The sequence below is a fragment of the Notolepis coatsorum genome (assembly GCF_963971535.1).
Source record: "Notolepis coatsorum genome assembly, chromosome: 10".
Classification (NCBI taxonomy): Eukaryota; Metazoa; Chordata; class Actinopteri; order Aulopiformes; family Paralepididae; genus Notolepis; species Notolepis coatsorum.
The window spans coordinates 56,312,279-56,339,417 of NC_140174.1; the positions used below are offsets into that span (position 1 = coordinate 56,312,279).

General features: G+C 43.7%; 2 protein-coding genes across 8 annotated transcripts in view; one reads left to right on the forward strand and one right to left on the reverse strand.

The window, feature by feature from the left end:
* nfe2l1b (nfe2 like bZIP transcription factor 1b) overlaps window positions 1-4,534 on the forward strand; it is a 36,214-nt gene extending 31,680 nt beyond the window's left edge. For all 5 annotated transcript variants that reach the window (XM_084322797.1, XM_084322801.1, XM_084322800.1 and 2 more), the window contains one exon: window positions 902-4,534. In XM_084322797.1, the coding sequence (XP_084178923.1) occupies window positions 902-2,269 (1,368 nt within the window). In that variant the 3' untranslated portion in view covers window positions 2,270-4,534. The remainder of the gene's footprint in view (window positions 1-901) is intronic.
* Window positions 4,535-7,117: 2,583 nt separating this feature from the next.
* cbx1b (chromobox homolog 1b (HP1 beta homolog Drosophila)) lies at window positions 7,118-22,342 on the reverse strand. Of its 3 annotated transcripts, none has more exons than XM_084323304.1 (6): window positions 22,208-22,342; window positions 15,514-15,597; window positions 14,356-14,719; window positions 13,813-13,957; window positions 13,361-13,455; window positions 7,118-11,843 (listed from the first exon to the last, which is right to left on the reverse strand). In XM_084323304.1, the coding sequence occupies exons 2-6, from the start codon at window positions 15,560-15,562 to the stop codon at window positions 11,699-11,701; spliced, it is 798 nt and encodes a 265-aa protein (XP_084179430.1). In that variant the 5' UTR covers window positions 15,563-15,597; window positions 22,208-22,342; the 3' UTR covers window positions 7,118-11,698. The 3 variants fall into 3 exon arrangements, with proteins under 3 accessions (XP_084179430.1, XP_084179431.1, XP_084179432.1); XM_084323305.1 differs by having other exon boundaries at window positions 22,217-22,323; XM_084323306.1 differs by having other exon boundaries at window positions 15,514-15,590; window positions 22,208-22,317.
* Window positions 22,343-27,139: the final 4,797 nt, after the last annotated feature.

Here is a 27,139-nt window from a genome sequence, read left to right on the forward strand (position 1 = left end):
GAGCATATGTGTAGGGAATAGATAGCAGGTATTAGGGGCATATCTTGTATAAGACATTTATTTAAACTGTGATTTAATTTGATGTGCACTGTTAACAGTGCTTGTATATCTAATCGTGTGTTGTCATGTTTGTTTATGTGTTTGTTTAAAAAAGAATACAAAAAAAAAACTCAATTACGAAAACTTTGCTTGAATGTTTTCACAATCCGTGCTGTTTTGAAACCCATCAAATCTCATCCACTTTTCCTTCATCATATTTATATAATAATTAAAATAGATAATTTTGAACATCAAAAAAGGTTATATATAGTATATGTAAGGGATAATGTATAGCTACGAGGTCATTGTCGCAAAATAATTGACCGACACGGAGTTTAGAATACAGAGGCGCCTCGCCGAGGTGTTCTAAACATCAGTGAAGGTCAATTATTTTGCGACAATGACCGAGTATAGCTATACATTATCCCGCTTATTACATGGCTAACTTACTAACAATATAACTAATTCATTTTACACCATCGACAAGACGAGATCAAATGCAGACGCAGTTGTTCTGTGGCTCTGTCAGCCCAAATAAAGTGATTATTATTATCGCCGGCAGCCGGCAGGTGTGTCTGATTGCACTGATGCAGTGTGTGTCAGTGGGCTTGATTGCTCCAGCTGCGAAAAGCAATAATCACCGGTGATTATTGTGCGTTGCCCATGGCAGCGGTCAGTTATCGAAAAATAATTCACCGCTGTCTGAGGCTATTGACCAATCACAATCAAGCATTTCGGCGAATGTGAAAACGCCATCTAATAAATATATATATATATATACAGCCCTCATGCCCCATATGTTTCGATTATTTGTAGTAATATGAATACATTTTTCCTAACCAAAGTATTTCTGTTTTTTAAGGCAATGGAGGTCAACCACACCACAATCACCCCCAACGCCAACAGTGTCAACAGCACCAGTAGCACAACCGAGTCGAGCAACATGGGAAGCTTTGGACGCTCGGCTCTCATCAATCAGGATGTCAGCCTTCACCAGGCCTCCCTCCCCAGCTGCAGCCAGGATTTTCCCCCGCTTTTCAGCCCCCAGCTGGAGCCCCCCAGCACCCCCGCCCCGAGGCCCGCCGTGCCCAGACCCTCCTCCAGCAACTCCTCTAACGTCAACTCTACGTTTGGAGCCACTAACCTGACTGGACTCTTTCTCCCGCCACTTATGAACAGCACTAGTAACAATGTCACTTCCACCCCTGTTCTGCCCGATCCCTTCAGCACCCTGCTGGAAGAGTCCATGCTCGATGAGATCAGCCTGCTGGACCTTGCCATGGAAGAGGGCTTCAGCCAGGCCCAGGCTTCCCAGCTGGAGGACGAGTTTGACTCGGATTCGGGCCTCTCCTTGGATTCCAGCCCGGCCTCCCCCAGCAGCTCAGAGACCTCCTGCTCCTCTGCCGCCTCCTCGTCCTCCACCTCTGCCACCTTCTCGGAGGAAGGAGCCGTGGGATACAGCACTGACTCTGAGGCGGCGACCGTGGAGCCGGAAGAAGGTGCTGTTGGGGGCTACCAGCCCGAGTACAGCAAGCTCTGCCGCATGAGCTTCCAGGACCCCTCCCAGTTCCACGGCCTCCCTCAGCTGGATAACATCGGCCACAATCACACCTACAACCTGCCTCTCTCTTCCCCGTTCTCTGAGCACCCAGAGATCCCCATTTCAGGTGCTAAGAAGACTGGCCGCGACAAACAGCACTCCAAGTTCCAGCCTGCGCAGGACCTGCTCGACAAGCAGTCTAGTCGTGACGAGCGCCGAGCCCGAGCCATGAAAATCCCCTTCTCCAACGAAAAGATCATCAACCTGCCCGTGGAAGAGTTCAACGAGCTCCTCGCCAAACACCACCTGAGCGAAGGCCAGCTGGCCCTCGTCAGAGACATCCGCAGACGCGGCAAGAACAAGATGGCGGCCCAGAATTGCCGCAAACGCAAGCTGGACACCATCCTGAACCTGGAGCAAGGGGTCCATGACCTCCGGCGCGACAAGGCCCGCCTGCTGAAGGAGAAGATGGAGTTCATTCGCTCCATCCGTCAGATGAAGCAGAAAATGCAGAGCCTTTACCAAGAGGTGTTCACCCAGCTCCGGGACGAGGAGGGCCGGCCCTACCCCCCCAGCGAGTACTCCCTCCAGTACAGTGCCGACGGCAGCGTGGTCATCATGCCGCGCGGTGTGATGGCCGTGGAGCAGAACCGGAAGCCTGAGAAGAAACAGAAGGACAAAAAGAAGTGAGGGGGACAAGCCGCTGTTGATTCTTTCACTTTGCTCCAAATCAATAAGAAAGATTTCTGCAGATGCAAGAGAGATGTCCTTTTTTTTCCTTTGGAGAATATTCTCGTGAGAAGAAGAAGAAGATAGCGTTGTTGACTACTCTTCCTGCGTTAGTTCTTTTTCCTTTTTTCTTTTGGTTCCTGCAATTTTTTTCCTGGACAAAAGCAAACCGTCAAAACAACTTTGAAGCAGAAGCTCTTTTGTTAGAGAACTGATTTCTCATTATGGTGGGAAGAAAAAGGAAGGAACGAGGGGGGGAAAAAAGGGTATAAAAGGAGGACCTACCGTAAATAGAGCCTTTTGGAAAAATGTACCTGCCGCTCCAGATCATTTGGCACCAAACCGGAGAGAAGAATGATGATTTGCCGTGTCAAGTTACTGAGCGCAGGGACTAGTTATCAAGGGAATTGGAAGAGAAGAATTGTCAACAAATTGGGGTTGGAATTGCCTATGCGTTGTTTGGTAAGTCTTGAAAGGACTGTTAGATCACATCTCACCTTGGAAACTTGAAAGTTATTATTAAGAGCTCCTGAGTTCGTAAGCTGCGGTTTAGGCAAAAGGGCCCAGAGAAGCCTTAAGAACAACGTGTAAAGGTTGTAAGAGTTTTGATACCAAAGGGTAAAGGAATCCATTACTTAGGGATGCCATTAACACCAGTACTAACCAATGTATGGTGCTTTTCGCCTGTTCCCTAGACCTAACTATCTGAATGCTCCGACGCTGCACTCCCGTGCAATGTGGTCTTATAACAAATTCCAGAATTTGGCTCGGGATGTTGACAACTTCAAGTATAGGGGGCCCCGTAAAGAGATCAGATTTGACGTTTAGAAGTAGGACACTGGAACCAGGAAGGAAAGCGAGGCTGAGGATGTGTTCTTGGGCCGGCCGTTGACGAGAGGCCAAGAGGTGAAGCTCCGTGGGAAGAGCAGACGGACGTTTTAGAGAAGGAGGCACACTGCATTAGAAAATGTATCAGCTTCTGTATACTTATACATAGCACTGTAATTTGTCCTTCAAAGGCTTGGCTGTATGCATTTTGCCATGTCTCTTGCTACTCCTCTACTGCAGGTTTTGAGATGAGCGTTGCGGTTGTTAAGACTCTTACAAATGCTCACACCCTGCAGTAGAAGCAAGGTTATAGGTCTACTGTAGCCACATCCACTTCATAGAAAAGGTCTACACCCCCTTTTTGTTGTTTTGGACACTTTGTGCCTGTTAAAGAAATGCACCCCCAGTTGGAGGAATTCAAAATACTGACCATGATGGGCTGGCGACTACATGTTCTACTTATCGAATACCACCAAATCAAAACCACGTGAGGTATCTGGTTTTGGCCTCTTGGGATTGTAAGTTGAACCGGTTTGCGAGAGCAGTGTGGCCCATAAAAGTAAATTACTTGCCAATGTTGTCGGTTATTTACAGTTTACCTGAAGAAATTGAAAGATTCTATTTCCTTTATTTATTTTTAATTTTTTTGCTGGAAAGTCAAAGCTGTCGGGCTTAAGTATTTAAACAGTCATACGTTTTGTGTTGATAACAAAGTAAAACAATTATTTAATTGAGTGAACTGACAAGCAAAGAGAATGTGTGTAGTGGACACCCCTGTTTTTGAATGCCTTTATTTCACAAGCACATATCTTGTTTTAAAAGTTTTTTTGAGAACTTTCAAGTATACTGCTCTCGAACTAGAAGTGCTATTATCTGTTTGTGTTTCTGGATGAAATATAATTGTCAGTAAATGTACATTACCCCCACCCACCACTGAAATTGAGGCAGATTCTTGCAGCTTTAGATAGCTGATAGATTAGAAATCTGTTACTATTTACAAGACGAGCTGAAAATAATCCGCAGCACTAATAGCATCGTCTCTCTGGAATTATAACTTTGAAAGGAGACACTACTTCTAAGTCCTCTCATGGATATGATATTCAGGCATGGATCTCGCACAACCTTTGATTGGAATTATTCACTTCATCGCAACTCAATGCAACACCGACTATTAAGTTATTACTACTACTATCTTAGTGCACTGCTTTCGTCTTTGTTTGTTCTGTAAATATTTTCATGTTACTTGTGTTGGTCATTTGTTTTCTTTACGTTGCCTTTCTCATCCCCCTGCTTTTGAGTTTGGATGTAGTTCTCTCTACACGTTTTACCTTCAGATATTTGCTGGCAATCTGGGATTGTTTTTATTGATTAATAAAGTGTTTTTATTTTCAACTGTGAGACTGTGCTTTCGTGTCATTAATTATGAGGAAGAATGGTTATCAAGTTGTATATTATAGATGGTTCGCAATTTTTTTCTCATGTTATGGATTCCCAACTGGATAAGTAAGAAGCTGTGGACCCCCATTTGATAAGATTTCCCAGCGAGCTCTATCTGAGAAGACGGCTTTAGATATTTAGTACAGAATGTCTGTCTATAGACAGTTTCAACTTCACAACATAAACATGCAGAGATATTAGACTGAAACGGTCTATACTGTAGCTGGGGAGATACGTGGAGAGTGAATTAGATGATCAGAATAGTCATTCTTATACTAATAGAATATTAGTGAAACTGGACAATTCCACTGGGAAAGTGGGTGACGCCTGTGCACCTCTCTTGCGAGTCTCTACGACAAACGGTTCAAGATACAAAAAGGGACGGGACGTATGTATAAGCGGCGGGGCAAACATAGACCAATGAAAAAGGATATCCCCAGTGAGTCCAACGGCACCACCCGCATGTCTCTGACAAACAGTTAAATCATGAGATATGAAAGGGGGCATAAGCATAGCTTCAGAGTAGCAGCGTGGTTAATCTAGACCAATTAATGTAGCGGTCTACTGAGTTGATTGACACCTCCCTTAACACTTTGAGTGCCGACGACGTATATTGTCGTCTTAGCATGCCCCCCGTTGAGTGCCGACAACGCTAATTGTCGTTTGATCAATCGAGTCTCCCGTTGGTACAGCAGACCCTCTAGGAGCTCAGATGGGAAAATACCGCCCCCTATCGTCTATCCCTGTGTAACTGCAGGCCATTCGATTATACTGGGAGATCCCTGTGGGGGGAGCCTACTGACTCCATTATGCTGGCGATGGATCTGATGATGAGGGAAGTGATCGCGAGTTGGAAAGCAGCGTGGAATATATATTTACAGCAGCCAATAATCAATCAATAAAGGCGATCGATATTTGGAATGGCGATCAGGAATTGGAATAATCTTTTTGGAGAACATCTGATCTAAGGTAAGGAGTATGTTACCAGTTTTAGGATAATCAGAGCTGTATTCACTGAGATATCAGCATGTGCCATGTGATGTTGAGGAAATGAGAGAATCGATTTTTCAGCCCGCTTCTATAGCGTGCATAAGTACACATATACTATCGATAATCTAGCGTTTATTTGAAAACGATTCATAAATAGGCTGACAAATGACAACGTGTCTAGTGTATTCGAGAATATTCCAATAAATGCTGTTTATGGGGGAATCTTTCTATTTTCCGGAAATTTTCGAGAGAACGATAGTTTTTCAAAATGCTATAAAAAGGATATGAACCGATTAAAAAAAACAATCCGTTTCGACAATGTTGACTGCAAACAAGTCATTGATAAGCGACGGGCAGATTAGGCACATAGCCATAATTTTAAACATATGCGTTTTTAACACTAACATTGAAGTTAGTGTTAAACTAAACACGGCCGGCATCGAAAGTGTTAAGTCTCTAGAGACAAACGGTTCATGACATATGAAAGGGTGTGGCCTATGCATATGGGCGTGGTTAACTTAGACCAATTAATGTAGAAGTCTGTACCGAGTTGATTGATGTCCCCATAAGCATGTTTTTCCCAGTGAAAGAGGTTCATTCATGTGCCTGTCCCTTTAAGTGGGTTTTTTTTTGTGCATGGACCCCACTGTCAAATTCTAACTGACACACATCTATTCTCAATGTATTTCAATGAGGCAGCACTTCTCACTTAACTTAAGAATACAATAAAAGCAAAACCATAGAAGTTAAAGCTTAGATGTTTGAAATTGAGTACTAGAGGGAGTTAATGAAGGTTTATGTGCGATTATGTGTAATTCAGTTGACAATTGTGGCCTCTGGCAATCTAAAAACGTAAAAACAAATCAGATTTCACCTAGAGTGGAGAGTCCATTAGTAGTGTGTATGTGGAGCGTGACTGTCAAACAAATGCCCACAAAATGAGATTGAAATGTCCAATTCGATTAATATTTTTTTACGAGCAAGGGGACAGTCATGGCATCATTTTGTCTTATTTTTATATCTAGGTGCAAAATTTAGGCCACTGTTGTGATTTACAAAATGTACTTAAAATTGCAGCTGCCATACTAGTTTCATTCCTATGGAGCAAAATTGTCGTTTGAATTTTCCCCACAAACCGTGTGGTGAAACTTTCCTAAATAGTGTGGTGCGAAAGCTCTGGGAGGAGTAGCGAAACAAAAAAGCGGCAGCATAATATAGATTTTAAGGCTTTGCCAGGTCACCCACACTAATTAACCTACTCTCTGTTTTGCTGGAGACCCCACGCTGAGAACCAATATGATAGAAGACCTGAAGCAGGAATTAAAGTGATAATCTCAAACAATTTAATATAAATTAAATACATGTATATTTTGCCACCTACTGATGTAACACAATAGTGATTCTACCTATAACCAGTTCATGATTGTTTTTGCCGTTTCTAAACACTGGTGTCTGGTAGGACATCCCTGGGGAAATAACTGGCACACAGGAAGTGAGTGCTTTGTTTGGAATGAATAGAAGATTAACTCAGTAGTACTAGTCGGCATGAATTTTCAAGATGGAAAGGAAGTCAATACAGTGGAAAAACAGCAATAGCCACTTATCACCAATAGAGATCACCAAAATAAACAAAAATAAGGATTGCCACTTGAAACTCTTAATTAGCCTGGATCCAGCCACTGAATCACATCACTTTTGATGCAGGTTTAGTTCTTATTAACAATCAGACTTAAAAAGGGTATGTTCAGAATTGTATTTCCTACTTATGGTGTTGACTGGTAAGTCCCCTTTCAGCGCAAGCCACACTGTTCTTCCTACTGGATACTCTAGCTAGCAAGCTCTGGCTAGTTAAACCACAAAACGAGTGGTCAATGGGGCCACACTGCTTTCTGTACAAAGCCCTGAAATCACCTACTTTGGGTGCACAGTGTAGCTGCGCGTATGTATTCAGTATGGATTGTGCGGAGGACATTGGTAAGTAGGAAATAGGGCTAAAGGGTCCAACATTCTGAAGTTACCCTTTAAAGTAATACCGGAATGAGACAACACAATAACAAAAAGTGGTTTATTCACCAAAACACAAGCAAGACCAGTTTATGAAAACCACTACAATTATAAGAGTCAATGACATGTTAAAAAAAAGAATAATAATAACAATAATATAGCTGCAAGCAGCCTATACAAGGGTGCAAGCCAAATCATTTATGTTGATGTTATGAACTGGAAAGACTAAGCACTTGTGAAGAAATTCATAAAATGAATGGCACTCTATGGGCAATTAATGTGAAAATATTGAAGTGGCTGTATCTCTGTCATTTTGTAAATTAACTTCCGTACTGGAAACAAAGTCATGCAAGCAACTTTTGATGTTCATGCGGTTCTGTATTTTGCGGCATTTGCACTAAACTTCACAGCACCAATGTTTTTCAACCGATTCAGCTGAATTGGACAGAAAATGCATACGTATGTTCCCTAAAGATATGCCGCAAGTTTGGTTCAAATTGGTACAGGAACAAAATGTTTTTCAAATAATTTCAAGAAATCTTTATGGGTCCTTGAGGCAACATTGTTAATCGTGAGGAAATACATTAAGTTTCACATGGCGGCACGTGGTGTAGTGGTTAACACTGGTTAACACTGTCGCCTCACAGCAAGAAGGTCCAGGGTTCGATTGCCGCTTGGGGACCAGGTTTCCATGATGCCAGGTACCCAGGTGGGGTATCTCCCAGGCCTTTCTGTGTGGAGTTTGCATGTTCTCTCCGTGCTCGCAAGGGTTTCCCCCCCGATAAGATAAACCCAATGGAAAAACATGCACAACAACAGATCGCTAACGCTGTGGCGTCCTTGACGAAGACGGGCAGGAGCACTTGGATTGGTCCCCGGGGCGCGGCTCACGTTGCCGCCCTATCTGCTCCCGGCTGCCCATGGGGGGAAGGACGACGGGATGGGTTAGGCGCAGAGACTCAATCACATCGGCGACTGAGAAAAAGACAATGCATGTGTGTGCCGCTCCAATTGCATGTCCAGTTTGTTGCATGCCAAATAAAGACCCCCTAAAGAGGTCCTGCATTATTATTATTATCTCTAAGCGGCGGCCGGGTAGTGCAGCGGACTAAACGTCTGTCTACCACCACAGACAGTAGGATCGAATCCAGCTGTGGTGCTTCCGGGTTGGCCGACCGTACATACTAACACAATTGGCAGTGTTAGAGGGTGGGTCCTCGTCGTTGTAAACAGCGACTCCTACAGTTCGGTCGGGGCGCCTGCACAGCAAGGAAAGGATCTAAGAGAGGTTGTGTCACCTTCCACACGTTACACTCTCCCAGTGAGAGTCCGCGCTGCCAGGTGAAAAGAAGCGGTGGGCTGGGTACACATGTGTCGGAGGAAGCATGTGATAGTCTCCGCCCTCCCGGACCGACGGTAGGGGGTAGAGTGCGCAACGACCAGGAAGGGGATTGGGAATTGGCATAACGACTAACATTGGGATGGGAGAAAAAAAACGGAAAAAGATCATTAACACTTTGTGCGCCATTCACGTCGTACAACGGGTTTCAAGTTCATGCGAATTCTGCCAGATCACGGCGTACAACGTTATTGTGATCATATTTCATATTTTCGCCATGGTATTCATATTTCACTCACGGAGCCTTGTATGATGCTGTGGGACTCAGCACAACTCTGCAACGCTTCAACACTGCCACCTGGTGGATGATCGGCGAGTTGCCAAACCGGATATGCCGGTTGCATATCGGTGCGTCTCCTAAATCCGTCCGGCCACTCGCATATCATCCCAGGACTCTAGCCACACACCGTGGATATGGATCGCTGCCATAACTCAATAATCCACATGATTTGGGCGTGTATTAGTATTATACAAACCGGAAATGGATCGCCTCGATCCCCATCAAATAACTGGGATCTGTTTGCTCCAGTATCATCGCCCAACGGTAAGAGGAGGCTGCCGTGACTTTCAGCGTTTTTGTTTATCATTATCGATGCAAACTGCTCTGATCTATATATCACCCATAGTACATGAAGCATTTAACCCTTTTCTCGCCAATGACGTGTTACGACGTCATTCTCCGCCATGCGTAATCTGCCAATGACGTCGTACAGCGTCTTTGAGATCAATATTTCAAATCATATTTCACCCACGGAGACTTGAGGGGTGCTGTAGATCTCCTCTCAACTCTCCAACGGTTCAAGACCGCCACCTGGTGGCCGATCGGCGAGTTGCCAAAACCGAAGTGAGTGGCCGGAAGTGGTGCTCACCCATATTTCGTCCGGCTCCATCTCGACACACTGGACATGGATCCGTTGCCATAACTCGATAAACAACATGATTGGACGTATATTAGTATTATACAACCTGGAACTGGACCAACTAGATCGACATCCCATAATAACGATCTTTTTGCTCCAGTAGCATCCCCCATCGCTACGAGGAAGCTGCGGTGAGTTTCAGCGTGTTTGATTATTATTATCCATACAAACTGCTCTGATCTATATATAACCCATACTACATAAATGATTTAACGTCGGCCACGGACTTATAAACCCCCCCCCACTCCGGGCACCAGCAGATGATAAGTCATAACGTCTAGGACCACGTACAGTTGAAATTTTTTATCTGGCGTCAATCGGTATCAAACTACATTTGATGATCTAATATATGTATTTATGGCTATAACTCACGTTCTATGGAATGCTGCAGAAAACGATAAAAACATATTTATACTTTAGACCGTATTTTAGTATGAATGTGTGAATGAAAAAGTAGAACGTTGCTACATCCTAAACGTTAGATACTTGATGTTGAATGGGCCATAGTAATGTCAATTTAGCAATACAATTTAAAGTTATAGCCCTGCAAAGAAGGGGAACATCTCCATATACTTACAGTACTGGCAGAGAAGGGATTAAGATGAGAATAATCTCCAGCAGATAAAGGGTTAACGGCGATCACAGAATTATAAACGACCCCCCCCCCCCCCCCGTGCATAACGTTTAGGACCATGTAAGTTGACGTTTTTTATATAGCTTGGATCGGTATCAAACGGCATTTGATAATCTATATAATGCATTTATGCCTATATCTCACGTTCTAGGAATTACTGCAGAAAACGATAAAAACATATTTATATTCTAGACAGTATTTTTGTATGAATGTGTGAATGAAAAAGTTAAACGTTCCTACATCCTGAACGATAGATAATCGATGTTGAATGGGCCATAGTAATGTCAATTTAGCAATACAATTTAAAAAGTTATAGCCCTGCAAAGGTAAACATCTCCATAGACTTAGACTGGTGGCAGTGATCAAACATTGATGGATATAAGCGTGGCAGTTAATGTGTTAAAGAAAGAAAAAATCACATCTCTAATGGTCTCACGAGATACAGCCGTTTGAATTTATAATTTTCAATGCTTGTTATAGCGCCACCATGAGGATTGTTCGTTCCACTTTTTTGTCTCATCGTGTAACTTTTTGCTGGTCTATCAGCAGGCCGAATTGCATAAAAAGTGACGCATGCGTTGAGGTACATGTGGCGGAAGCTGAATAATTATAATAAAACCACCAATTTTTTTTACAGGGTCTAGGCCCTTCGGGGGTTGCACCCTCAAAACATTTACATCAATAAAGACTTTCTGGAGAAGAAATTAACCATTGTTTAGCTCTCAAAAGCAACTAGTCACTTAAGTAAAAAAATAAATGGCACAGCCTGTCATGAAAGACAACATGATCACACGTCTCCCAACAATACAATAATGTCATAGCAAAACAACCTGGACCTCTGGACCAATTTGTAGAGTGAAAATGATCCTGCAGTATCCAAATAACTTGTCACTGGAATGGATATTTAGAAAACTTTAACACTGCATTTTTACATGTCCTCCTGGAATGGTTCTCAAGCAAACCCATATCACATATTCACTTTCATCGTATCCGGATGGAGGGCTAGTTGAATCAAGATGGGTGATATGGAGCTGAAAGACAAAAGAGTCCAATGTTTTCCCGCTCGTCTCTGCCCCTCCGTCTAAAAACCTTGTTGAAACTACATCTATAGTTTTCAAAACTACTTCTATAGTTTTCAAAACTACTTATTTTTTGCCCCCCCTCTCCCTAACCGCATGTTAGTTCTTATTATCGTCCTTCTTCTCTTCCTCGGTGGGATACGAGTGCCACGTGAGACGCTCCTCGTAGAAAGAGATGACCACCTGCGGACACTTAACGTTAGCGTCCTTCGCTGGTACAAGGTCTGCTTCGTCAGAATTCTTCCTAAAAGGAGGACAGAGGACATTCAGATCATAGAAAGTGCACACTGAAATCAAGAGATATAAGTTGATAAGTATATTCACACATGGCATAATATTTACTAGCAACAATACATACAAATGTGTAGCGCTGGGTTTAAAAAGGAAAATATAAAAATCGGTTCAAATCGATTTAAATTTGAATGATCCAATATCGATTCATAAAATCCTGAGATCAATCTTAAACATATATATATATACATATATTGTACATATATATATATGCATGCTATGTTGTGTTGACTGCTGTAGTGTGTTGGTCATGTTAAATAATGACATTAATATAACTGATTTGTGGTCAATTGTTTATTTATTTTTTGATCTACTTTTTCTCCCCATTTTCTATTTTTCTCCCTTCCCCAATTTCGTATTGTCCAATTCTACCCTCCCCTGTCTCGAACGTTGTTAGGCCATGCCTCCCACAAGCCGGCTGCAATGTGGACCAAGCCTTGCATCACGTGTCCCCTCCGGTACTCTCGCATCTTTTCACCTGCACAGCGCGATCTCTCAGCGGCGAGGGTCTGCATGGGAGGGACACGCCGCCCGTCGCTTCCTGATTCTACTGCGCAGGTGCACCAACCGACCTGTTGGAGTCGCTGTCCACAACGTCCGATCCCCACCCACCAGCTTCCCACCCCCTAATACTGCCAATTGTATTAGTATGAACGACCAGCCAAGCTGGTAGCAACGGCGAGAGCTGGGCTCGAACCCAGCATCTCCTGCGTTGGTGGCGAGCGCCTTGCCCACTGCGCCACCTAGCCACCATTTGTGGTCAATTCTTAATGTAAACATTAATATTTGTAATAATGCACCCGGTTAGAGGATTCCTTGTACAATTTACAGCATTAGTTCTCTGAGAATCTCTTTCATATCCAAGAAGAATAAATATCCCTAACCGAATCAATATTGAATCTAATCAAATCGTGACCTTGTGAATCGGAATCGAATGGGGAAATAAGTGGCGATACCCTACGAATGTACCCTACGAATGTACGTGTAGCCAGATGCTGTCATGACTACCGTATTTAATTACAAGTTTATTTAGCCTGTGACATTTAATTTTTGACGGTTGTCAAACCTCTGGCAGGCTACGAATCAAATGCAGTGTACGAACCATTTCATGAGGAACATCAGTTCCCCTGTGGAATCAGTGTACGAACCATTTCATGAGGAACATCAGTTCCCCTGTGGAATCAGTGTACGAACCATTTCATGAGGAACATCAGTTCCCCTGTGGAATCAGTGTACGAACCATTTCATGAGGAACATCAGTTCCCCTGTGGAATCAGTGTACGAACCATTTCATGAGGAACATCAGTTCCCCTGTGGAATCAGTGTACGAACCATTTCATGAGGAACATCAGTTCCCCTGTGGAATCAGTGTACGAACCATTTCATGAGGAACATCAGTTCCCCTGTGGAATCAGTGTACGAACCATTTCATGAGGAACATCAGTTCCCCTGTGGAATCAGTGTACGAACCATTTCATGAGGAACATCAGCTCTCCTGTGGAATCAGTGGCACCAATTATTCTCTCTGGATCCAGACTTCGAGCAAAGCCCCTTAACTTCTCCGTCTGAAACACAACACAAAATGCTGGTTGAGAAAACACACAAAACATGCTTCATCCGTGGCCCAAAGCAGTTCTCCTGAAATGACACGTGTTGCTTGGCAATTCTTATCATGACACTTTGTATTTATTTATGTTAAATAAAGGTTAGGCAATGTGTCTGCAGACACATTTAACCTTTTTTCTTTTTTACATCACTGGTCCATTTCTGACCTGTGATTTGGTCAAGATGGACCAAGCACTTCATAATATGTTGACAGATTTTTGTCAAGAATAAGTTGCAGATTAGCATAAAAGGTACCAATTTCATTGGCAGAGATGATTATGTGGCTAATCAAACACTAATAATTCATTTGGACCTACCTCGTCTTTTTTCCTCTTGGATTTACTCTCGTCTCCCTCTGCAGCCTTCCTCTTGCCCTCGTGGGCTGTTTTCTGGGACTGCAGGAACTCTCCGATCAGGTCCGGACAGTCCAAATTATCCTCCGGCTCCCACGTGTTGTCTACACTGCAGAAACAGAGAAATGATACACATTAGATGTTTAGTTTAAGATACAGCATCGCCGCATGCCAGGCATGTGCACAGATAGGGTCTAAAGGGGGCTTGAGAGACACTGCTCATTTTGCCTTGCTATACATGAAGTACCCTCAGATTTTTATTTTTTTTTATGTTTTGCATATAAGTTTTAGTTTACTACAATCTCAGCTTAAAACGGGGCAGGATAACCATCAAAAGATTGAAAAAAAAAAAGAAATACCTCCCTGTTTGACTTTGGGTGTGGTGGGAGTGCTTTTTTTGTTGCTTGCCCCCCCAAAATATCTGTGCACGGCCCTGCAGCATTCGCTTGGGACATATTACAACCTTGGTTTATGATTATGAAACATTTAACACATCACGTCACTCACTCAGTGAAGCCCTTCCACCTCAGCAGGTATTCCACTCTTCCTTTAACCACGCGCCGGTTCAGGACCTTTTCCACAACATACTCTTCTTCCTCCTCCTCTTCCTCCACCACCGTCACCGCCGCTACCGGTGCTGCTGCCGTTGTTGCTGCCGTTGCCGTTTCTGTTGCTGTTGCCGTTGCCGTTTCTGTTGCCGCTGCCTCCGGCACTGCCACAGGCGTCGCCACCTCGTCCTCTGCCTTCTCGTCCTCTGCCTTCTCGTCCTCTGCCTTCTCGTCCTCTGCCTTCTCGTCCTCTGCCTTCTCGTCCTTCTCTGTCGTTATCTTAGCTTCTTCCTGGGCGGGGGCGGGGCAGGGGGCTTCAGGGGCTGTGGGTTCATGAGCAGCAAGTTAAAACTCCAGGAGACGCGTGACTCTCTGGACAGTGGATGACACCTCACACCTGGTAGTTTGTCAGAATGTTTTCTCAGAATTCTATAACTCTTTCGTTGTTGTGTCATCATTACAATGTTCATTTTTCATACACCTGAAAGGGTTAATGGCCAAGTGGCACCGCTTGCATGACGACAGCCTCCCTCCGGATCATAAATGAACAGTGATACCAAAGTGCTGAGAGGCATCACATGGGACTGGGAGTGCAAATATTTACTGTACTTGTCCACACACATACATACAGTAGCTATATATCAGTCCAATCAACTGTTTCTTCAGTGTCATGCCCACCCGGACTAACAGACTTAAGTTCAGTTTCTAACCCAGGGCCATAAGTGCACTAAACTCGGCTAAGATCTAAGCAAAACAATCTCCTCTGCAAACACGATGCATCGAAGCTACATATGAGAATACATATGAGGGTCTGAATACTTGTGAAAAATGGGGAATTTCTGTATTTCAATTGGTATACATTTTAAAAACATGTATTCGCTTCATCATTATGGGGTATTTTGTGTGGATGGATTGATGGCAAAAACATTAAAGAAAATCCACACAGCAGAATGTAGAAAAGGTGAAGGGGTCCCAATGCTTTCCAAAGCCACTGTGGATCTTTAGAAAGGCACACACCAGTCTATATTCTCTTTTTCTTGACTCTCAAAATACACCTCCCCAAACAAAGGACAAGTGATACAGTGAAATTCATGGTTTAGAAAAATAATAATTAGACCTTCTGTAACATCAGGAGCATCGTTAGAGGGTTCTGTCGTCTGGCTCATAACTCGTCCTGTAGACCTTTGGGACCAGCTGGTTCCTGGTCAACGTCAAGTGTGTAGCATGATGGCAGGAACCAGAAGTCAACGGGTAGAAGAGAGAAAACATGGAGAGAGAGAATGGGATTAATTAAATGTGCCGTTCCGAGCGCCCTCTCACAGGGCATCTCTCACAGGACACCCTCTCACAGGGCATCTCTCCCAGGGCATCTCTCACAGGGAATCTCTCCCAGGACACCCTCTCACAGGGCATCTCTCACAGGACATCTCTCACAGGACACCCTCTCACAGGGCATCTCTCACAGGACATCTCTCACAGGACACCCTCTCACAGAGCATCTCTCACAGGACACCCTCTCACAGGGCATCTCTCACAGGACACCCTCTCACAGGGCATCTCTCACAGGACACCCTCTCACAGGGCATCTCTCACAGGGCATCTCTCACAGGACACCCTCTCACAGGGCATCTCTCACAGGGCATCTCTCACAGGACACCCCCTCACAGGGCATCTCTCACAGGGCATCTCTCACAGGGCATCTCTCACAGGGCATCTCTCACAGGACACCCTCTCACAGGGCATCTCTCACAGGGCATCTCTCACAGGACACCCTCTCACAGGGCATCTCTCACAGGGCATCTCTCACAGGGCATCTCTCACAGGACACCCTCTCACAGGGCATCTCTCAAGGGCATCTCTCACAGGGCATCTCTCACAGGGCATCTCTCACAGGGCATCTCTCACAGGGCATCTCTCACAGGACATTTCTCACAGGACACCCTCTCACAGGACACCCTCTTACAGGGCATCTCTCACAGGGCATCTCTCACAGGACACCCCCTCACAGGGCATCTCTCACAGGGCATCTCTCACAGGACACCCTCTCACAGGGCATCTCTCACAGGACACCCTCTCACAGGGCATCTCTCACAGGGCATCTCTCACAGGACACCCTCTCACAGGGCATCTCTCACAGGACATCTCTCACAGGACACCCTCTCACAGAGCATCTCTCACAGGACACCCTCTCACAGGACACCCTCTCACAGGGCATCTCTCACAGGGCATCTCTCACAGGACACCCTCTCACAGGGCATCTCTCACAGGGCATCTCTCACAGGGCATCTCTCACAGGACACCCTCTCACAGGGCATCTCTCACAGGGCATCTCTCACAGGGCATCTCTCACAGGGCATCTCTCACAGGACATTTCTCACAGGACACCCTCTCACAGGACACCCTCTTACAGGGCATCTCTCACAGGACACCCTCTCACAGGGCATCTCTCACAGGGCATCTCTCACAGGACACCCCCTCACAGGGCATCTCTCACAGGACACCCTCTTACAGGGCATCTCTCACAGGACACCCTCTCACAGGACACCCTCTCACAGGGCATCTCTCACAGGGCATCTCTCACAGGACACCCTCTCACAGGGCATCTCTCACAGGACACCCTCTCACAGGGCATCTCTCACAGGACACCCCCTCACAGGACACCCTCTCACAGGACACCCTCTCACAGGGCATCTCTCACAGGACACCCTCTCACAGGGCATCTCTCACAGGACACCCTCTCACAGGGCATCTCTCACAGGTAGGGCTGGGCGATATGGCCTAAATATGATATCACGATATTTTCTGACCTTTCGGCGATACACGATACGCATCACGATGTTTTTCTTTTTTCCCCCAAACAATTCATTATGAGGCTTACCAAGACAGTATTTGAGTTTGCAAGCTAACATTAAAGACAAAATAAAATACCCATGCATTTAGCATTTTTATATTATATATTAGATTTAGATTATTGGATTATTAGATTATATATTGCATATATTTAGCAATGAGATATTATATGATTTAGATATGAAATATGATGAATTGAAAATGGGGGACCCTGATGTAAACAAGACGAAAGTCTTTCTCTGGTCTGCATCCCCTTAACAATTGTATGTATTGAGCTGTACTGTACCCATTCTGCAATATGTTAATAAAGTTTTAAATCAATCAATCAATCAATAGGATTTTAGCATTTTTATGAAACTACTGTATATTTGTATGTCTCTAAATGTTTTGATGAATTGAAAATGGAGGACCCTTATGTAAAAAAGCCGAAAGTCTTTTTCTGGTCTTCATCCTCCAGTCAGTCCACTGTTGTTGTATTGAGCTGTACTGTATTGTACCCATTCTGCAATCGTTAATAACGTTCATTCATTCAATCATTCAGCCGGCAACAGAATAATTTTGATTGACAGTCGAGTCTGCCAATTACGTCACACCGCTTGTACCCGCCCTGCTGTTCTTAGCACCAATCGGCAAGCAGCGCTATTCTTTTTTTACATTCCTGAATGCCCTCCTTTGATTTTAACGAGAGCTCAGCTCAACGACAACAACAACAGCTCACCGCAGCCGACGAGTGATTACTAGCGCACCGCAGCATAACAACGAGGCATAATGATTTTACTGCAACAAATGTTATAATAAAAGCCTTTCCATACATCTGTCTGATTGAAAACTTTCTTAACAGACAGCAGAATGGGCACGCACAACTCGGCACGGACTGAGATATGAACAGTAACGCTTGCTATCTATGTCGTCATCGGACGTTGCTATGTTTGGGTAAATACGCTGATGTGTAACTATATAACGTGTAACTATATAATGTTGATGCCACAAAACGAATGCCTTTGTTAATCATAAGTACTAACTTTGATGCAGTAATGTGTGTGTGGGAGCGGCGTTGTTCAAAAGTTTGAACGGGGTGGACCAGATTGACGCGACACAATCCTCTTGGGCAAAACATCACGATATCCACGATACGTTAAAAAAGTGTATCGTTAATGAACTGTACCCGATATTTATATAATATCGTCATATCGCCCAGCCCTACTCACAGGACACCCTCTCACAGGGCATCTCTCACAGGACACCCCCTCACAGGACACCCTCTCACAGGACACCCTCTCACAGGGCATCTCTCACAGGACACCCCCTCACAGGGCATCTCTCACAGGGCATCTCTCACAGGGCATCTCTCACAGGACACCCTCTCACAGGACACCCTCTCACAGGGCATCTCTCACAGGACACCCCCTCACAGGGCATCTCTCACAGGACACCCCCGCACAGGACACCCTCTCACAGGGCATCTCTCAAGGGCCTCGCTTCAACTGTTGGTGCAAGAAGGGGGATGCAGATTCCTTGAAGTGGTGGAAGTACTGCACCAAAGTATAGTTTCTAGGTACTTTACTTGCAGTATTTTCATTTTAGGGAACTTTGTACTTTTTACTCCATTACATTTCAAATGGAATATTGTACTTTTTACTTCACTACATTCATCTGAACCCATTTGTTATTTTGAAGAAGGATATTTTGCATAGGACACAATCAGAGCCGGCATAACTGGATCACATAACCACTTTAACGTAACCTTTAGAGGTGAATGGTTTGAGGTTGAAGGCTCCAAAGCACTGGAATACACCGACAGCATGTAGAATGTGTGCTTTTACTTGATACTTAAGTACATTCAATATCAGATACAAATACGCAAGTAAAGTTTTGAATCGAGGATTTTTACTTTTACTAAAGGGAACTGTGTACTTCCACCTCTGGTTCCTTGCCACCCTCCCCTGCAGGCCAGCTTTATGCAGTTCTTCATATTGTTGACTGGTGCACAATCGACTCTGTAGCTCCTTCAAAGTGACTGTTAGCTTGTCTGTGGAAATATTGTTCCATCACAAAAATAGCATTTTAAATAGAAAAAATATATATGTAATTTGTGTAGAGAGGTCGGTGAGTTAATTTGTCTTTCTGTGATGTCTGGTTCAGAAGCTAGTTTGTCTGATGGAATCCAAGATGGGAAATGTTTTTGTGCGGTTAACATTTGTATTTGTTAACTAGAAACATTTAGGGAGTCGATAAAACTTCCAAGGGGTACATGGGAGGCCCTCCTAAAGACCATGACCTTCCTAGTTAGATTTCACATATTTTTTACACGTTTCCAAAAGTTTTAAGCATCATTCCATCTATTTCTTTTTATGAATTCCCAGTGTCAATTGTGTATTGGAAAACTGGTTAGTTCGTCTTTCTGTCTCGTTCAAAAGTTAGCAAAATCCTCAAATGTCCATCCATAGCCTTGTATGAAAAGGCTGCCAAATTAACCCTTTAGGACCGTTTTGGACAGAACATTTGTATTTGTTAACTAGACACCTTCAGGCTTCTAAAAATTTCTATTCAGAGACATGTATGTCTTGTTAAATCCTCCAGGGAGCACATGGGTGGTGGATTATATGACCAGTGATCTACTGGGGTCAAAATATATATTGTGGACATTGGCTATTCAGCTAGATGCTGTTTTCAACAATGACATGGGCTTCAAGTAGGTCTACTGGCTGAAATATGATTATTTGGAAAACTGGGAGAGGATGTGGAACAATCCTTCATGCTATAGCGCTGTTGTATCAGTTTATACACCTTGAACATTAGTCTGTGACAGGTGGTGGAGAGGATCAGGCTATGAGGAGGAAGGTCACCCACACACACTGTTGTCATTTGCTCAATATTATTTCATAACTTCATTAATATTGAGCAAGTGTTTTTAATCTGGCTTTTTTCTCTTTCTCTCTCTCTCTCAAGTGTTCTCACACTTTATTATAACATACTTGGGTCTGTTTACAAACTTCTGTGATACTTTTAATATATCTAACAGCGGATAGGAAGATAAGCAGTGTGTACTGCGGACCTACTAAGGTTGAATAAATCCCTACTCTGAACAGAAAAGCAGAATACAAACGACATACTGACAACAGAAATGATTCTCAATGATTTAATAATCAGCCTTGATTGTAATCAATTCACAACAACTTCAGTAGTTCAGCTTCCCATTTAGGGATGCACAGAAATTATAATCCTCTGTCAAAACCCAATATTAATTCTGCGTTTGATCATAACTCGGAGGTTGGAAATTCCGACTTCCTACTAGAAAAAATCTAATAAAACAGTGAGTCAACTCGCTAGTCGCAAACTGATGTACGATTTCTCAACTCTGTCATTTCAACATGGCCACCCACATTGTATACGGTGACCAAAAATATAGAAATATATAAAACTGTATGAATTTGAAAAAAAAATTATTTCAACTTAGTATGCTTTCAGACCAATCAAGTATCAATACAGTAGTTGGTTAAGAACAAAGTTTAGTGTGAGCAGCATTCATGTTTTTCTGACTTTGTAGCTTGAACAGGTAGGCCGGAGATGATACATTTCCCTACTTCCAACTTAATACAAAATGTTGCCAAAATAACAAAACCTATATTATATATATATACATCTTTTACATTTATATGCCAATGTGTGCCATTGCATTAATTAATCAGTTTTGCTTTTGGTTCCAGCTTTTTAGTAAAATGGAAGCAATTACAAAACTATAAGGTTACAGAAACACAATTGTATTAGCCTATCGATAGAACATTCCATCCTTTCCAGATATTATTCCAAAAGAGGAACTGAAAAACAGAAAAAGAAATAAATTAGAGCAAGTCTTATCGTCACAAGTCAATATGCCAATCTTTGGTTCCACTGTGTTTCTCTACAGCAGTGGTGGGGTCAAATTCTACAGATTTAAATGTGCACTGTGTAGTTCTGAAAGAGACATTTTAAAAGAGAAGCTGAAAATGTCTATGGTACTCCTATACGGTCATCCCTATTCCCAATCCATCTATCGGTCTCAAACCAACTCTGTTCTCTTTGATGACATCGCATCTCTCGCATCTCTCTCTACCAATCTTGACAAAGCATGGAAAATCCTAGCCCCTTTCGTGACTGTGTACTGTGCACGTCGCCTTGCTTTGAATACTGTATTTTTGTATTCAAAGCAAGGCGTGCATACACAGTCACGAAAGGGGCTAGGAAAATGTTAAGCAAAATAATATATAGATTGCCGTGATATCTCAAATTGACCACACCGGTGAACCAATTGTGTTAATGTTTTACCGTTAGGCGGGCCTAATGTTACTGTCCCAGGAATGTATGTCCTCAATCACCATACTAACAGTGGCGAAATGATTGCTTGCAGTGAGTATGGCTGCACAAATATGTTAAAATCCAGAACTTAGGAGGCCAAATACAAATATCCGTATCTCTCTACCCTGAATCCAACGTCCAAAAAGACTTGACCGGTGCATGTTTCAACACCTGGCCCTGGCTTCTATGCAGCGTGCTGCACACAGCTAACGTTATAAGACATGATCCACTTCCTAAAGTATCATTGAATGATGTTTCCGCTGTGCAAGCTGTGTATTTGTTAAAACTGAAAGTTGCAGTGGATTCCGAGGATAGCTAACGTTAAGTCTATATCTAGTAGTAATAAGACAAAGCCTCGAGTGAAAGCGCTCTCTCTACTATCGGTCGTGTCCTCCATATTGTTTTTAGCGTTAGCATCCGTTAATGGATCATACTCTAGCTACCTCGACGATGCAGATTAAAGTGCTTGTATCGTGTCATGTGTCCATGCCAAGTTAAATGCAAATATGTTTGTCCCCCATTGTTGATGCTCTCATAAAGCCTGCAAGACCCGTTCGATCACACTGGTTACGGTGCTGAAACAACACATGTTGGAAGGAAGAGGAAGGAAAGAAAATGCAACTCACCAAACAAACCTTATAATTTAACTTGCGTACAAAATGCACCCGAGCATGGATAAATGCGACGTGTATGGTTGATAAAATCTTATCTCTATTGATTTAATGGCAAAATGAGTATTATTATGTTACAAAAGATGCCGCCCCCTTCGTCTGGTGCGTGATTACGAAACCTAGCCGCATTTCTCGGAGACGCTCTCTGATTGGCCGACGCCTGTTTCTACACTGGTTAAGCTTAGGCGTGTGAATACCAAACCCAGCCGCATTTCTCGGAGACGCTCTCTGATTGGCCGACGCCTGTTTCTACACTGGTTAAAAGTTTAGGCACTCTTCGAGGCTGAGTGGCAGGATGAGTGGGAAAGGGGGACCAAGGGAAGGCACTATTTCTCTCTGCAGCCTCGGGTCAAGATCAAGGTGGAGGGATATGGGTCAAGGAGTGATAGGGTGAAGATGTGTAGACTGAGGCTGGGGCACTGTGGGTTGAACAGTAGCTTGTGCATTGTGGGCAAACATCCAGATGGGGTGTGTGAATGTGGAGAGACTGAAACTGTCGGGCATGTCTTCCTAAAATGTGAAAGGTATAGGAAAGAGAGGGAAATCTTTTATAAAAGTCTGGAAGAGCTGGGAGTCTCTTCCTTCTCTCTTAAATCATTCTTTGGCATGGATAATGAGAACCACCAGTTGATCACAGAGGCAGTGCTGACATTTCTGCATGCTTCAGAGTTGTACCAGAGGATATAGCGTTAGGGTATGTATTAGTATTGGACAGGCAAGAGGAGCAGAGAAAAAGGAGAAAGTGTGAGTTGAAGAGGCCTAAAGATGGAACACCACTAGTGTAGTATAAGAAATGAGGAGGGAAGAAATACGCCAAGAAAGAAGAAGAAGAAGAAGAAGAAGAAGAAGAAGAAGAAGAAGAAGAAGAAGAAGAAGAAGAAGAAGAAGAAGAAGAAGAAGAAGAAGAAGAAGAAGAAGAAGAAGAAGAAGAAGAAGAAGAAGAAGAAGAAGAAGAAGAAGAAGAAGAAGAAGAAGAGATCATCAAAAGAAGTGTGGAGGGCAGTAATACGCCACGATGCGTCTACTCTGCCGGAAATTCAAAAGAAGAAGAAGAAGAAGTTGGTTAAGGTTAGAGTTTGTCTTAGAGCGTGACAGCATTGATTGATTGATTGATTGATTGATTGATTGAAAACTTTATTAACAGATTGCAGAATGGGTACAGTACAGTACAGCTCAATACATACAATTGTTAAGGGGATGCAGACCAGAGAAAGACTTTCGTCTTGTTTACATCAGGGTCCCCCATTTTCAATTCATCGTAACATATGACATACATGACATACAGATAGACAGTACTGCTACATCTATACATTTATGACATACCAGATTTGCAATTACAGTACTGTTTGTGATACAAAAAGAGTCAAAAAAAAAAAAGAGTATACATTTGACGTAGAAACTGTACACTGGATTGGGTAGGTGGGGGTGGGGGGGGGACTGTACATTGGAGGTGGTTGGGTGGGTGGGGGGGGGGTTGGGTAGGAGTGGGGGGGGGGGTTGGGTAGGAGTGGGGGGGGGGACACTGTACAACTGTACAAACAAAACTGTACATTGGATTATTGACAAGACCATACTTGGTAATTTACTGTACATTGGAGGGGGTTGTGTTCGGACATTTACAGGGGCCAGTTTCGAGTTGCAGTCTCCCTTAGGTGTTTTTTGAGAGTGTTTTTGAAAGTGGGTAGTGATTCACATTCCTTTACAGCTTTGGGTAGGGCGTTCCACATTGATGTGGCATAATTGCGAAACGTGTTTAGTCCCTTGTTTGAGCCGAATCTGGGTTTAACATGATTTGTGGAGCTCCCTCTGGTGTTGTGATCGTGGTATTCACTGACCTTTGGGAAGTATTTTGTCATGTACATGGGTACCTTGGTCGTGTAGTGTATCTTGTAGACCAGGCCCATTGCAAGTTGCTGTACTCTGTCGTCTACTCTAAGCCATCCTAGGTTGTCAAAGTGGGCAGGGGTGAGGTGGGTTCTAGGAGTAAGGTCAAGCAGTAGTCTGACCAGTTTGTTTTGAGATGTTTGTAATTTTGTTTTTAGCGCCTTTGAGGTGCTTTGGTACCATGAGGTGCAAGCATAGTCGTAGTACCCTTGAATGAGTGCTCCTGCTAGAGCATAGGTGTCAAACTCATGGCCCGTGGGCCAAATGTGGCCCGCCACGTCATTTGATGTGGCCCCCAAGAGCTCTGGTAAAAAAATTTTTTTTTTTTTTTTTTTAAACATTAATCTTGGGTTAAAAAATAGCGGCGTTAAAATAATTGTGGGTTAATGCGTTAATAAAGCTTTAACTTTGACAGCCTTAGTTATTACACATTCTTACACATACATGTATGTTGAACATCTGAGGTATTGATGAAGTAACAAAGGAAAAAAGCCAAAAGCACTTACTCCTCAGACATTCTTTGACAATTTTACAGCCCAAAATACAAAAAAGATCCAGGCGGAATAGGTAACAAAGGGTTGAAGAAATATTGTCTGAACTGTCAGATGCAAACTGGCTGTGTGACATAACCGAGCATCTCGCTCAATTGAATAAGAAGCTGTAGGGACGCAAACAAGTCCCACCCAAAACTTGACCAATATAGTTGTGAACTGAGGCAACCCTTATTTTGTTATTTTTGAATAAAGTTACAGTTGTGTGTTCATGCAGACACATAATAGCAATTTCATTACGAATTGAAAATGGTGGGACCCTGATGTAAACAAATCGAAAGTCTTTCTCTGGTCTGCATCCCCCTAACAATTGTGTATATCGAGCTGTACTGTACTGTACCCATTCTGCAATCTGTTAATTAAAGTTAATTAAACTATCTTCCATTAGTTGGATGTATGGCCTCTGCAAGGTTGTGTGCAGCCATTTGTTTTTGTAACATCTGCTACATCTGTCCCACGTGTTCTTTGCAGCTCACAGTTGTTAGTTCTGCCCCTCTTGACTGTGACATTTATTTTACATTACATTAACATTTATACGGTCTTTGGCCCTTTGAGGGCAACCATAATGCTGATGTGGCCCTCTGTGAAAATGAGTTTGACACCCCTGTGCTAGAGTCTTCAGGGTATTCTTGTTTACCAGTGAGGAGATCCGGTACAAGAATCGAGTTCGTTGGTTGACTTTTTTTATTACATTGGATGCCATTTTGTCACAGGAAAGATTTGCCTCTAGGATGGAAACCAGGTAGGTAATATCTTCTTTCCTTGTGACAATATTGTCACCCACTGTAACTGAGAAGCCGTCGGTCTTGCTGAGTTTGTTATTTGAACCGAAGAGAATGGACTCTGTTTTGCCCATGTGTAATGATAGTTTGTTATCAGCGAGCCATATGCAGATTTTGCCTAGTTCTGAGCTGAGGGTTTTTTCAACCTGTAACTTGTTCTTGTCAGAGACCAGCACGGCTGAGTCGTCCGCAAACAGGAACAAGTTGCAGTCACAAGCTGACGACATGTCATTTGCATAAATTAGGAACAGTAGCGGACCTAGTATGCTTCCTTGTGGAACACCACAGCTTACTGTGAGGGGGGGGGGATAGGGTACAGTTTACCTCCACCATCTGCTCTCTCCCCTCCAGGTAGGATTGCATCCAGCTCACTGATAGACTATCAAAACCAATTGCTTTTAGCTTGTCAATCAGAATGGTGTGATTGACAGTGTCGAAGGCCTTTTGTAGGTCCAGCATGACCATGCCGCAGTATTTGCCCGCGTCCACCTCTTGTTTGATGTGGTCGTTTAAATAGAGAAGGCATGTGTCAGTGGAGTGGGATGTTCTGAAGCCAGTTTGGAATTCGTAGATTAGATTTTTTTCCGCAAGGTATTTTTCGACCTGTTCGTATACAATTTTTTCCATGACTTTCGAGATGGAGGTAAGGATAGAAACAGGGCGGTAGTTGCCTGGGTCTAATTTACTGCCTTTTTTGTGCAGAGGGGTCACTCTCGCAATTTTGAAGTCCTTGGGGACGTGTCCCTGTTTTATGGAGAGGTTTATTATGTGTGTGATGACTGGGGTGATGGCGGCTGCTGAGTCTCTGAGGAATTTGGAGGGGATGTTGTCATGGCCAGTGGCCTTGTTGGGTTGGAGGGCGCTCAGTTTTTTGAGTACCTCATCTGTTGTTACCATTTCCAGCAAGTTCTTTCGACGGTTAAGCTTAGGCACTCTTTCGAAGTTGGTTAAGGTTAGAGTTTGTCTTAGAGCATGGCGATAGAACGCCAGGTAGTTTGCAGGCTGTTTGACGTGGAAATGGGCAAAGACACAGCTCGTCACGGATTGGGCAAACGCGTCAGTGGCCAATCAGAGAGCGTCAGTCAGTGCCAATCAGAGAGCGTCTCCGAGAAATGCGGCTAGGTTTCGTAATCACACCGCCGACATACTGTATATTTTCCCTAATGGTGATGCACTTCCGCGTTCGGTTTGCGCGATCTTATTGGCCACTGACGTTTTTTCAGCGCCAATCGCTCCAGCAGGCTGTTACCCTCATAGATATCTATGGTTACCCTAACCTTTTGCACTACTGCGCATGCGGATGAGGGGGGGGGGGGGGGGGGGGGCTCTCTCGATTGATTGATTGATTGATTGAAAACTTTATTAACAGATTGCAGAATGGGTACAATACAGTACAGCTCAATACACACATGTGAGGTTTCGCCTGTTCCCTGGACCTTTAATTCCCTGTCTCCTCACCTCACCAGCCCCCACCCTCGCGTTGTTTTACGCTCCTCTGCTCTTCACCAGCCCCCACCCTTGGACTACCTTTCACAGCTGTGATAAGTTATGATTAGCGCCCCAGAGGGCTTTAAATACCTGGACCTCCCCTCCAGTCCTTGTCGGGTCGTTCTGTATGCTGGTTCTTTGTTCTGGACTCTTTATCCTTTTCTGTGTTCAGTGTTCATGGA

Excerpts from the sequence above, each read along its gene's own strand:
- cbx1b (XM_084323304.1), bottom strand. The coding sequence starts at position 15,562 with ATGAGCCAGACGACAGAACCCTCTAACGATGCTCCTGATGTTACAGAA. Across the intron at positions 13,456-13,812 it reads CCAAGAGGAAAAAAGACGAG|ACGGAGAAGTTAAGGGGCTT; the intron begins GTAGGTCCAAAT and ends GTTGTGTTTCAG. Across the intron at positions 11,844-13,360 it reads CTGATGTTCCTCATGAAATG|GAAGAATTCTGACGAAGCAG; the intron begins GTTCGTACACTG and ends TCCTCCTTTTAG.